Source organism: Corylus avellana, chromosome ca5 (genome assembly GCF_901000735.1).
Source record: "Corylus avellana chromosome ca5, CavTom2PMs-1.0".
Classification (NCBI taxonomy): Eukaryota; Viridiplantae; Streptophyta; class Magnoliopsida; order Fagales; family Betulaceae; genus Corylus; species Corylus avellana.
In genome coordinates this window covers 34,340,553-34,351,474 of record NC_081545.1, presented here as the reverse complement: position 1 = coordinate 34,351,474, position 10,922 = coordinate 34,340,553, and the positions used below count along the sequence as shown (strand labels likewise).

Below are 10,922 nucleotides of genomic sequence, written 5' to 3'. Positions count from 1 at the left end.
GTGGAAAGTTGCAGAAGAAAGGTTCTTCTTTCTAGAGAGAGAACAGAGGAAAAAAATTTGTATCAAAGGCACCCTATGTTTAATTCCTTTGGTTAGATTGTTACATAACAAAAGTTGTTTTTTATTTGTCCATGTTAAAAGTACTGGAAAAGTGGAGTTTTCTAATTAAATTAAAATTTGTTAATGTTTTTTAGAGGTTTTTTTTAAAAAAATTATTTTAAAAAGTGTTTTAATGTGAGAAAGTAATTTTGAGTATTTTATATTTTGGGTTATTTGTTTATGTTTTTGTTTTGAAAAAGAAAAGCAAAAAGGAAAAAATCAAACAAAAGTGTTTCTATAGAACAAGTTTTATGATTTCTTTTATTATAAGGGTTCGAACTTATTATTATAATATCACAAATTAAAAACCTACGATATAAAGTTCTTTTTTTTTTTCTAGTCGAATGATATAAAGTCATGATTCACCTAAAAGAACTGATTAAACCCATTGGACCAATGGTTATGAATTACATGTCAACTCTTGGCATAATTATTATTTTTTTTAAAAAAACTAGGTTAAAATAATTTTTTTCAATCAAGTTTATTAAATTAACATATTTTTTTAGAACTGGTGAAAGAATTTATCAATTTAGAAGAACCCCCAATTTAACTCTTTATTATCCTATTAAATGGCAATTCCCACTAATCACCGCCGATATTACAAGACAATAAAAACCTGAGACTTCTTATATGTATTTTCAAATCAACTACTAGATTGGTAGGATCTACAATGGTTACAGATCCATATTAGTTGATTTGAAAAAGAAATGTACGAAGATATACAAAAAGATAAATTCTATAGGTACCAATTTTTTTACCAAAAGATTGGAAGGAAAATGATGTGAAGCTTAGTCATCATAAGATTTATTTTGATTAATTGTTTTTATTATTTCTAGTGAATAAGCTCCATATTATTTTAATACCTATATATTAATAAAAGATTTGATATTCCTAATATTTTTCATTTTTCTTTTAAAAATAAAAAGATCGTTTTTCTAAAGATCTCAACTTATCCCACAACTATCCGGATAGGTATCCAAGAAAGCCGCCTTAATTAATTAATTAAAGGCGTTACTTAAAAAAAAAAAAGAAAAAAAAAAGGCTTTTACGGCCCACCAGTATCTAAAATCCAAAATGCCTTATTCCCTAATAGACATCTACGGTCCAGATCATTTCTCATTTTTCATCACTCGAAAGCCCGAGACCGTTTCTTGTTCACTGAGATATTGTGTGAAGAAAATTTACAAAGCTCTTTTAGGGTTTGAGAATTCAAAAGGCAGAGAGAAATGGCGTTGCCGAAGGCCAAGGAGATCGTTTCGTCCAATCCGGTCGTCGTTTTCAGGTTTGTCTTCGTTTATCAAACCGTTTCGTTTTTTGATTTGATGATTACATATTTATACATATATGGACGTTGATTTCGCGGTTTGTAACCACAGCAAGACGTACTGTCCGTTCTGCGTGAGCGTGAAGCAGCTGTTGACTCAATTGGGAGCGAATTTCAAGGCTATTGAGTTGGATACTGAAAGTGAGATTTTTATTTTTGAATCTACTGGTTTATATGGTTTTGCTTGGAACTGGAATTCCAATTTTCGGTTGTTCTGTATATGAGTGGAATTGAGGTCGAATTTAAATTTCATCGAAGCGGTAGCGAGAATTTTTAATTCTAACGTCAATTGATTATGGAATTAAATCCAATCCTTTGTGTAGAAGGATTGGTTTTATTATAGCTTTGCGTATATTTGCTTCAAATACTTTATCTTAGTAATTTTAGAGAATTATAGCTTTAGCCATCATCCTCAATTCCATTTCCTTCTTTCTTTTTTCCCGCGAAATTCCGTTTCCGACAGATAACATTAGTTTGCTATATCTGCTTTCATGTAATTTAATTTTTGATTGCATGTGTTAGAAAGCCACATATAATAGATGCAATATTAGCATGATTTTAGCGTAATTGCTCTATCTTGCCTTAAAAAAGTTTGAAAGTGTGTAAATGCATAAAAAGAAGTAATGCATTGTGTTGTGGGGCTCTGGTAGTAAGTTTTGAGGACTATCATGATTTCATGATTTCTATTCTAAAAACCGAACAATGAAGCTGTTGCTTCTTGATTACTTCGATTGGATTATGATTCTCTAGATTTTCTAGGATGGCTTTATGGTAAAGTTCTTAAATCCTAATCATTACTTTTAATTAAATGGTTCAGATTTTACCATCTCGGGATACAACTTAGTGGGATACAATAAACTAAAATAATGGTTAGGATTTTAAGAACTCCAACGTGAAGTTACCCTAGGAAATATTTAGGGGTCATGACACACTTCATTCATTTATTACAAGCCGGACCTTTTTATTTCTCTGTGAAATATTTGTAGTGTGCAAATGGTTAACTTATGTTGTGTGTGTTTTGATGTATTGAAGGCGATGGAAGTGAGATACAAGCAGCACTTGCTGAGTGGACCAAACAAAAGACTGTGCCCAATGTATTCATTGGCGGGAACCACATTGGTGGCTGTGACGGTAGGATCTCAATCCCCTAAACAAACTATAGGATCACTAATCACATTTATATCGATATGAATTTAAAGATTACTTGTTTGTTTTGGGCCCTTTAGGTTTAAATATTCTATTCTATTCTATTGTCTTGCAGCTACTACTGCTCTGCACAAGGAAGGGAAACTAGTTCCTCTGCTGACACAAGCTGGAGCTATTGCCAAGCTTTCTGCTTGAAGAAATGTTGTTATCTTGTTAATGAGTAAAGTTTAATAAGTGGTAGCCTTATGGTGTTTCTGTATTTTGTGTCAAACTTTTTCAAAATCCTAAATAAACTTGGACTTGAAGTTGTGTATTGAGGTAGAATCTAGTGGGTATTTGAGATTTTTGTTTTGAAATTTTCCTGATATTCTTATTACTCCCAATCAGAAGATATAATTGTGCATTGCTTATAGGTTTAGAGTTATCTAGTTTGTCATTTTAGGATTTGATTATTCTTGTTTGTGGGCTTGGATTCGTCCAAACCGAGTTTTGTGTTTCCATGGTGCGAACCTAGCTGCCCTGCCTTCTGGTTCTAATTTTGGATGTGAAGGAGGCCCCTTTTAGGTTGTGATTATTAGCTGGATCATTATACTCAGAATAATAAAATTCCCTTAGGAAGTTGTCACAAAGGGGATTGATTGGCACTCTTGGCCTTTGGACACGGCATTGTGGTCCACTATGGGTGTATCGTGTATGCAGCATGTCATTCGGATTGAAGGCAGTTGAGCCGAGGCCCTTCTCAGGGGTGGAACCAGAAATTGTGATATGGGCACAAAACTAATCAAAAGATTTTTTTTTTTTTTATGGGTGGGTATGCCGTGGGTGATAGGAGTGTACGCCATCTCTTCTTTCTCATAAACGGTCATTTGTCTTCTATCTTCTCGCTCTCGCACCTCTTCCTTTCTTTCTTTCTTTCTTTCTTTTTGTCTGCTTTCTGCAACCTTCTATTTTCTTGAAACCCACAAATAGCTGACAGTTTTCTGGGCTGGTGTTGCCACTGCTCGGTGGTCTCTGGCTACGGTGGATGTCAGGACGGTCGTCCCTCATGGCTGCCAGCTTTTGGTGGTGGATTTCCCTTTTGTTCGGTTGTTTTCTTGTTGATTTTCTTTGAGAACTGAAAATTGGAGAGAAGTGAGTAATTTTGGGGATTATGGCCGATTAGGATGGAGATTGTTGGGTGGATTTTGATAGAAGGGAAGCTGGGGTACTGATTTGGCCAGATGGAAAGTACTCTAGCCAAGCGGCGCACGACTAAGCCCACAGGCTACGGTGTTCCTTATTTCATGCAAAACTTGTGTTGTTTCTAGTACAAGCAAGACATTTGAAATTCTTGTCAAAAAAAGGCATTTGAAATTAACGTGAATATAAAAAAGACTGCAAGTGATTGGTTAAAATCACCCTGCTCCTTGCTAAACAAAAAGTCAAGTAATCTAGGAAGGAAAATTATAAAAGTATTCAAATAAACCTATATTGTACAATTTCACAGTTCCCACCTTTACCTTCTTTCACTTTCTTCCTTTCAAATTTCTCGGCAGATCAGTCTAAAAATGTTTAATCTGTTGTAGATTGCATTATATATCTGAACCCGAAAACAAAAAAAGAATTTAGCAAATTCCTACTGCTGTCCCCTGCCATTTTTCGTCCTGCATCATTCTTGAAGGAGAGCACCAGGTGTGTAACACTTACAAGCATCTACAGGGAGAACTTGAGTGGAACTCTGGTGCAGCCTTAAAATCTGTTTGGCTTCACAGGGAGTCAAGTTGATATACTTGCCCTTCTTTAACACTGATAAGAGAGAGGAAACAATTTTGACAACAAATAGAGCTTTACTTTCACAACTAATGCAAAGATGCCGTAGCATGGAAGATGCATCAGTGCCATCAATAAGTACCTGGAATTTGGTGGCACAAACAGAAATGGATAAGGTCCACTTCATAAATGATTAAGATAAATTGAAGCTATAAACATTTTTATATAACCCAGTTCTTATCTCTGATTCATCAAACTCAGATGATGAGATGTCTCAAACAAATTTGAGATAACATACCATATTGGAGCATATGGTGATGACCAGTCAAGAAATGGGTATGGCCACCTGTACCAAAGTGAACTATCAATATTTTTCAATTCAACTGGTATGCCCTCATCCTCATATGTGGATATACAGAAAAATAACAACATTACCGAATTGAGACAAACGCATGAATGATCCACTGGAAAATGACGAAAACACCAGTCCATAGAATAAAGAAAGAAATCCGGTAAAAGGGGACCCGCTGAAAGAGTAAGTTGGAATAATTCAGAGATGGCTATGAAAGAGACAATAAAAACAAAGGGGGAGAGAAAGCATTTAAGTACAAAATTTACCAAGCAATTCAATGCTGTATCACCAAGGAGTAAAACTGCATTGAGTGTATGCATGTTCACAGTCATCTGACACAAAATGGAGACAGATTATTAGCTCAAATGAAACTTATGCCAGCAGAGGTGTAGGAACCAATTTAGTTACTTGGTATGTATAGCTGCATCTTATAATCAGTCCAAATGAATCAGCCATACTGTATCTGTTTATTATGTTTCTTTGTCGTCGAACAAATTGGATATGGTCTAAATGACACCCAGGTCTTTTTGGCTATTAAAATTTATTTGGGAAATTTCAAAAATTTTAACGTGTTTGCACAACGCCTACGCCTAGGCAAGAAAAATAAAAAATAAAAGTAAATCAAATGGAAGTAGAGAGTGAATTCCTTTGAACTTACAACATTGAGATTGTAATCGTTGAGGGTGAGAAATGGAAAGATAATGAACCAATAAACACTATCTGTGAGCATAACTGCCCCAGCATTCATCTGTAACAAATCAAATCAAGCAAAAACATGAGTGACTTGTGATATAGGTATGCAGCCACAAGGAAAACTGTAATGCCTTTCCTAACATGTGTAATAGCTTTTCAACTCTAAAGCAAATGTTAACAGATATGATTTGTAGAATGATATCTCTGAACATCAAAAGCAATCATCAGAAGCACAACTGATCCATTAGCAGCGAACCACTTAAACATTGCTGACTAAAGCAGTCAATCTGTCCCCTGTTATCCTATAACAAGGCAGTTGCTGACTATTACCTGAAAGAGGACTTCAAAGACATAACTACAAACGGTTGCAGCTTGCAAAACACAATTTTCTTCCTGGGAACCCGAGACACTTGTTGCTTTGTGTATATGTGTCCTTTCCCTGTATGTGAGAGGAATGGATGATCCATGCTCCACATCTCTCCCAACATGACAAATATCTAAATCCCTGCTGCTTATTAGGTGATACTGGTAACACCCATATAATGAGAGGAGTGATCCACACTGCAAAAGGAAATTTCAGACTGTAATGTACAAAGAGATGTAGAGTGCATTGCCTAGTCCACAAAGACACCGGGAATAATACTACAAATAAAATGAAAGGTTTCACAAGCGGGCACCTATAAAGTGGTCAATAGATATATTTATCATATTCAATTGAGGTGTTTCAACAGGAGGCTTTTAAGGAGATTGGAAGGTATACCCCAAAATAAATTGTAAGCAAAGTAAAAGTCCACCTGTCCAGAATCCATAAAACATGACAACCCCAAGTTAGAACAATATAAAAGCCACATTTCGTAATTAATTACAAAGCTGAAATCAAAGGGAATATTAGCTATTTTTTTTTATGAAAACAAGGACCTATATTAGCCAAAACAGAAATAAAGGAATCCCTTCAAAGTCAGGGAGTTCAACAGTTTAGAGGTGGGTCCATGATTAAGCATATTCCAGTGTCCAAAGATAATAAACATGCCACTTCTCAAAGGGAGGAATGACTTGATGGTTATATATCAGCATTTATGCATGTGTGCATGGGTGGGTAAGTGATACTATTGTGACAAATACACCCAAAGCCTCATCTTTTGACAAAAGAGAATTGTTTCACAAAAGAGAAAACAACAAAATCTCTTTAATAAAAGAAAGATCTCTCCTTTTTTTTTTGTGTTATGTGGCGCCTCTCTCTACTCTTTCTTGTTCTCTCTATTTTTCTCAATGTGAAAGACTCAAGCCCTTGTATAAGAGGTAAGGTCGGCTGACAAGAAGTCTTCTACTTGGAGAAGAGACATAAGTCGACTAAAACACCAAAACAAAAGGCTACATAAAATAAAACAACATGAAAAGCAACACCATGGGGCCTACGAGATGACTTGACTTGATGAAAATCAAGTCACAGATGCACTCAAACTTTTATGCCCATAACAAATATTTGTTTCATAATACCATAGGCTATCCAAAAACTTTTTAACTGTAATCCATGCTCAATAACCACACTACCACATTCTTCAGCTAGACTTCTTAATTCATAAACTATCCACTAGCACTAAACACAAGTATTAGCGCTAAATGAGAACAAACGCAAGAGAAGGCTTACTGAGTATAATAGAAAAATATGTGACCTCCTTTGACAAGAACTTTGACAACTAGTGTTCCCAAGAGTAAACAGAATGCAATAATACGGAAAGCCAGCAGCCAAATGGGATGAATTCCTTTGAGACATGGTCTCCATGCTTTATCGTCACATGAAATCTGATTTCCGTCTAGCTGGGTTTCTACTCTGTTGTATTTTAAACGGTCCAAATATTCATATTTCCATATCATCAATAATGCTACAAACATGGGAGTCACTACCCAAACTGCACAGAGTAAGACCCTCCAGTGCAACCAATAACTCAGGGTGGTAGTATCAGCAGTTACCTCCAGCTGCATCCTGCAAAATAAACCATGATGTTACTTCTACTACAACTTAATTGTCACTCAAGTGTCTCTTGTAATGCTTGGTATCTTCTCAAATACTTTAATTTAAGAAGTTAAAATTAAAAAAAAAAAAAAAAGAAGCCAAACCCTTCAATAGGAGAATCTTGAGTAATAATTGAAGGAAGTTCTGATAGAAAAGATTTTGTTATTCGCATACATATATACATATGAACGGAAAATAAAAGATTTGGAGAGGCTCCATCCAAATAATTTGCTTTATGAATGAATGCCAATGTGGATATAACACAGATAACAATTACAAACCTCTTTAAAATGCGAGCAGACAAAAAAAAAAAAAAAAAGGCTTTGCTTATTACAATGCCACTTTCTCTCGGAAACCTGAATATACTGCAACTTTCTTTTCAATCTCGGAAAATGAGAAGTTTTCAATAGTGTGGCTTATCAATGTTAGAATCATAATAGTACCCAGTCTAATAAAATAAGCATTTATTCCCATATTCCCTGAATTTGTGTCAATTTAAACAAATAAAGCCTGAAATTTAGCATTAATGTCGTGGAAATGAAACCAATTCTCACTATCTCGCACAAAAAGGGTTATATTTCTCGACCAACATTCCAAAATGCCAATGCAACTCATTCACACTCAAAAATCAAAACTAAAGCTAGCAGGTTCATTTTGCAGAACAGAGAACACAACAAAATAAAAAACAAATCATGACGGAGAAGTTAGTTTTTTTGTCTCACTCGTGAGGAACTACAATATGTGCGACCAAAAAAAAGGGGCTTTTCAAGTACAAAGCTAAAACAGATGGGTTTCACTCTTGCCCTGTTTGGTTGCTGAGAAAAGGGTAGAAAGCCAATTGAAACATATAGGCGCTCACAACAGCAAAAATAACCCCGACCCATGATCATGAAGTCTCCAAATTTCAAATTATCCTTCAGTTCTTCAGCAACCAAACGGACTAATGACGCCAAAAAAAGAAAAAAGTGAAGAACTTGAAGGCAGAATGACTTACAGAGAAACGGTCATAGAAAGCCGGGTTTTCCAATGAAGAAATATGAACCAGGGAACCGTCTACTTCTGGATAGGGATGATGGAGATAACATATCATACGAATTGGGAATTCATTGGAACGAGGTCAAATGCAAATTTGGCTACACCTGGAAAACGGTTTATGATGTCAGCTTGAACCCACTCTTTCATTTTTTTTCGAGGGAAATCTAAAGACTACGATAACTTCTTATCGGAACGTGCCAAAATAACTTTTCTGAAGTCTTTTATAATTCTTAAGAATTGCGAATTTCCTACCATTACTCCCTTTTAGGATTGAATTTAATTTTGACACGAATCTGCCACAGATCAACATAAAATTAAGAAATCAAAATTTTGTAGTCAATCTTCGGTCAACTCAATTAACCCAATTAACCTATAAGTGACTCGTATAACCCGTATTTTAATAGTACAAGTCGACGAAGTTGTTCAAACTATTCGTAATTTTCGTGAAGTGTTCTACGTTACTTTCTCTCGATTACAATTAAAAACAAAAAAGGTCTGTTAGACATCCCAACACTTTTTTTCAAATTCTCTTTTCTAAATGATCTGGATCCCACATTCATTTAAGAAATATATATATATATATATATATATATTGGATGTACGAGATCATTTGAGAAAAAGTGTTTGGATATTTAGTATTATCCAAAACAAAATTCTAAAATGCTAAAATTTATATAATTTCCTTCATTTATTTATTTGCATATAAATTCATATACATGTGAAAATTGGTCAAACAAGTTGTATTTTGGATCAATCCAACATGACCTAATTATTGAATGTATTATGCGGGTTGAGTCGGGTTTGGTCAATTCAACATGACCTATTTATTAAACGGGTTATACAGCTGTGTGGTGTCACCGTTTATTTAAATATGTTGCATTAGGATTAAAGAATTTAAGCCATTTAATTAAATAATTCATGTTGGAATGAACCCAACACAAATTCACCACGCCAATATAAATTATCGGCCATACTCTCTACTTAGATTGTAAAGATTCTCTACAATAGTGAGAGGTCTTATTATGGTTATGACGTTTATCAAGCGAGTTTTTTTTTTTTTTCCTTGTATAAGTGAATATGTTGCGAGATGGGCATGTAGGTTTATTTTAGTTCTATTGGTTAATTGAATTATTATGGTTTAATTTCAAAAGCCAGGTGTATTATTTTTGTAATTCAATCAATGATTTTTGCCCAAAGTAAATTAAATTATGGTTAGGGTTTAGTTAGTAGTACATATTTTTTCGTGTGCATATCAATTTTTTTAAAATTTTTTTTTTCCCTTTGTAGGATCATTAGCTTTTAGACAGGGCCGGGATGATGGACCCAAATGTCATTTACTTGAAAAGAAAACGAACTGGACTTTAACAAGCAATCACAAAACCCGAAAGGCCCACATCCACAGCCCACCCAAAACACCCCACCCCCCTCCTCTCAACCCCCGCAAAACCCTAATATGACATTCACCCTCTCCTATAAAAGCTTTACCTTCTCTCTCATAAGCTCCACCACACCAGACGGCAACCATGCAGATCTTCGTGAAGACCCTGACGGGCAAGACCATAACCCTAGAGGTCGAGTCCTCTGACACCATCGACAATGTGAAGGCCAAGATCCAAGACAAGGAGGGAATTCCACCGGACCAGCAGCGACTCATCTTCGCCGGAAAACAGCTCGAGGATGGCCGGACTTTGGCAGACTACAACATCCAGAAGGAGTCCACTCTGCACCTTGTGCTTCGTCTTCGTGGAGGGGCCAAGAAGCGCAAGAAGAAGACCTATACGAAGCCCAAGAAGCTCAAGCACAAGAAGAAGAAGGTTAAGCTCGCCGTGCTCCAGTTCTACAAGGTGGATGACTCTGGGAAGGTTCAGAGGCTGAGGAAGGAGTGCCCCAACGCCGAGTGTGGTGCTGGGACCTTCATGGCCAATCATTTTGACAGGCACTACTGTGGCAAGTGTGGGTTGACCTATGTGTACCAGAAGGCTGGTGGTGATTAGAAAGGAATAAAGGTCGAGTTTTTTGGGTACTTTTTTGGGTCGCTTTGTTCAGTTTCAATGATTTTGCAAGAGTAACTTTGTTTTTTTAATGACTTGGAATTTGCGTTTTTGATATTTTGGCTACTTCATGTGATAGTTTATATAAGTCCTGGATTTATCGGTATTCTGACTTTATGCAATTGAAATAATTTGTTTACATTTTAAGGTTTTAAGTAATGTGTTTGGTTGAAATTAGCCACAGATGATTGCTATTTTGAAGATTATGTTGAGATTTTTGTTGTGATTGTGTTGGTTATTAGTTTAGTTTGACACTTTAGATTTGCTGAATATGGAACGCGGTGATGAATGGATGTTGAATTTTTGGGTGCCCTTTTACTTAATTCTTTTGGGATGTATGCTTTGAGTTGCAAATGTTGGATTCGTGCAAGATTTTGTATTTGGGTTGTGATCATTGATCAGGGCTGAAGTTGCTATTTCATTTCGATAACATGGCATTGTCAATAAAATATAAATTCA

The 10,922-nt window shown here is 35.6% G+C and overlaps 3 protein-coding genes across 4 annotated transcripts; 2 read left to right on the top strand and 1 right to left on the bottom strand.

Moving 5' to 3' along the window:
* The first annotated feature begins 1,209 nt into the window (after positions 1 to 1,209).
* Positions 1,210 to 2,886, top strand: LOC132181425 (glutaredoxin-like). The gene is made up of 4 exons (XM_059594633.1): positions 1,210 to 1,381; positions 1,476 to 1,564; positions 2,456 to 2,554; positions 2,685 to 2,886. Exons 1-4 carry the CDS (start codon positions 1,326 to 1,328, stop codon positions 2,762 to 2,764), a joined length of 324 nt encoding a protein of 107 aa, XP_059450616.1. The 5' UTR covers positions 1,210 to 1,325; the 3' UTR covers positions 2,765 to 2,886.
* Positions 2,887 to 3,923: 1,037 nt separating this feature from the next.
* On the bottom strand, positions 3,924 to 8,608 carry LOC132181509 (uncharacterized). 2 transcript variants are annotated; one of them, XM_059594761.1, is made up of 9 exons: positions 8,372 to 8,608; positions 7,012 to 7,347; positions 6,124 to 6,157; positions 5,694 to 5,924; positions 5,329 to 5,418; positions 4,937 to 5,002; positions 4,754 to 4,845; positions 4,617 to 4,664; positions 3,924 to 4,354 (listed from the first exon to the last, which is right to left on the bottom strand). In XM_059594761.1, the coding sequence occupies exons 1-9, from the start codon at positions 8,383 to 8,385 to the stop codon at positions 4,315 to 4,317; spliced, it is 951 nt and encodes a 316-aa protein (XP_059450744.1). In that variant the 5' UTR covers positions 8,386 to 8,608; the 3' UTR covers positions 3,924 to 4,314. The 2 variants fall into 2 exon arrangements, with proteins under 2 accessions (XP_059450744.1, XP_059450743.1); XM_059594760.1 differs by having other exon boundaries at positions 3,924 to 4,460; positions 8,372 to 8,607.
* A 1,269-nt stretch (positions 8,609 to 9,877) lies between these two features.
* On the top strand, positions 9,878 to 10,604 carry LOC132181441 (ubiquitin-ribosomal protein eS31 fusion protein). Its single transcript, XM_059594655.1, has one exon. It carries the CDS (start codon positions 9,936 to 9,938, stop codon positions 10,404 to 10,406), a length of 471 nt encoding a protein of 156 aa, XP_059450638.1. The 5' UTR covers positions 9,878 to 9,935; the 3' UTR covers positions 10,407 to 10,604.
* Positions 10,605 to 10,922: the final 318 nt, after the last annotated feature.

What these genes read in the sequence shown, in the direction of transcription:
- LOC132181425 (XM_059594633.1), top strand. Translation starts at nt 1,326, where the DNA reads ATGGCGTTGCCGAAGGCCAAGGAGATCGTTTCGTCCAATCCGGTCGTC. An exon ending in AATCCGGTCGTCGTTTTCAG is followed by an intron (nt 1,382 to 1,475) that starts GTTTGTCTTCGT and finishes TTGTAACCACAG; the next exon opens with CAAGACGTACTGTCCGTTCT. An exon ending in TATTGAGTTGGATACTGAAA is followed by an intron (nt 1,565 to 2,455) that starts GTGAGATTTTTA and finishes GATGTATTGAAG; the next exon opens with GCGATGGAAGTGAGATACAA.
- LOC132181509 (XM_059594760.1), bottom strand. An exon ending in TCTTTGAAGTCCTCTTTCAG is followed by an intron (nt 5,419 to 5,693) that starts GTAATAGTCAGC and finishes GATTTGTTACAG; the next exon opens with ATGAATGCTGGGGCAGTTAT. An exon ending in ATACAGCATTGAATTGCTTG is followed by an intron (nt 4,846 to 4,936) that starts GTAAATTTTGTA and finishes TTACTCTTTCAG; the next exon opens with CGGGTCCCCTTTTACCGGAT.
- LOC132181441 (XM_059594655.1), top strand. Translation starts at nt 9,936, where the DNA reads ATGCAGATCTTCGTGAAGACCCTGACGGGCAAGACCATAACCCTAGAG.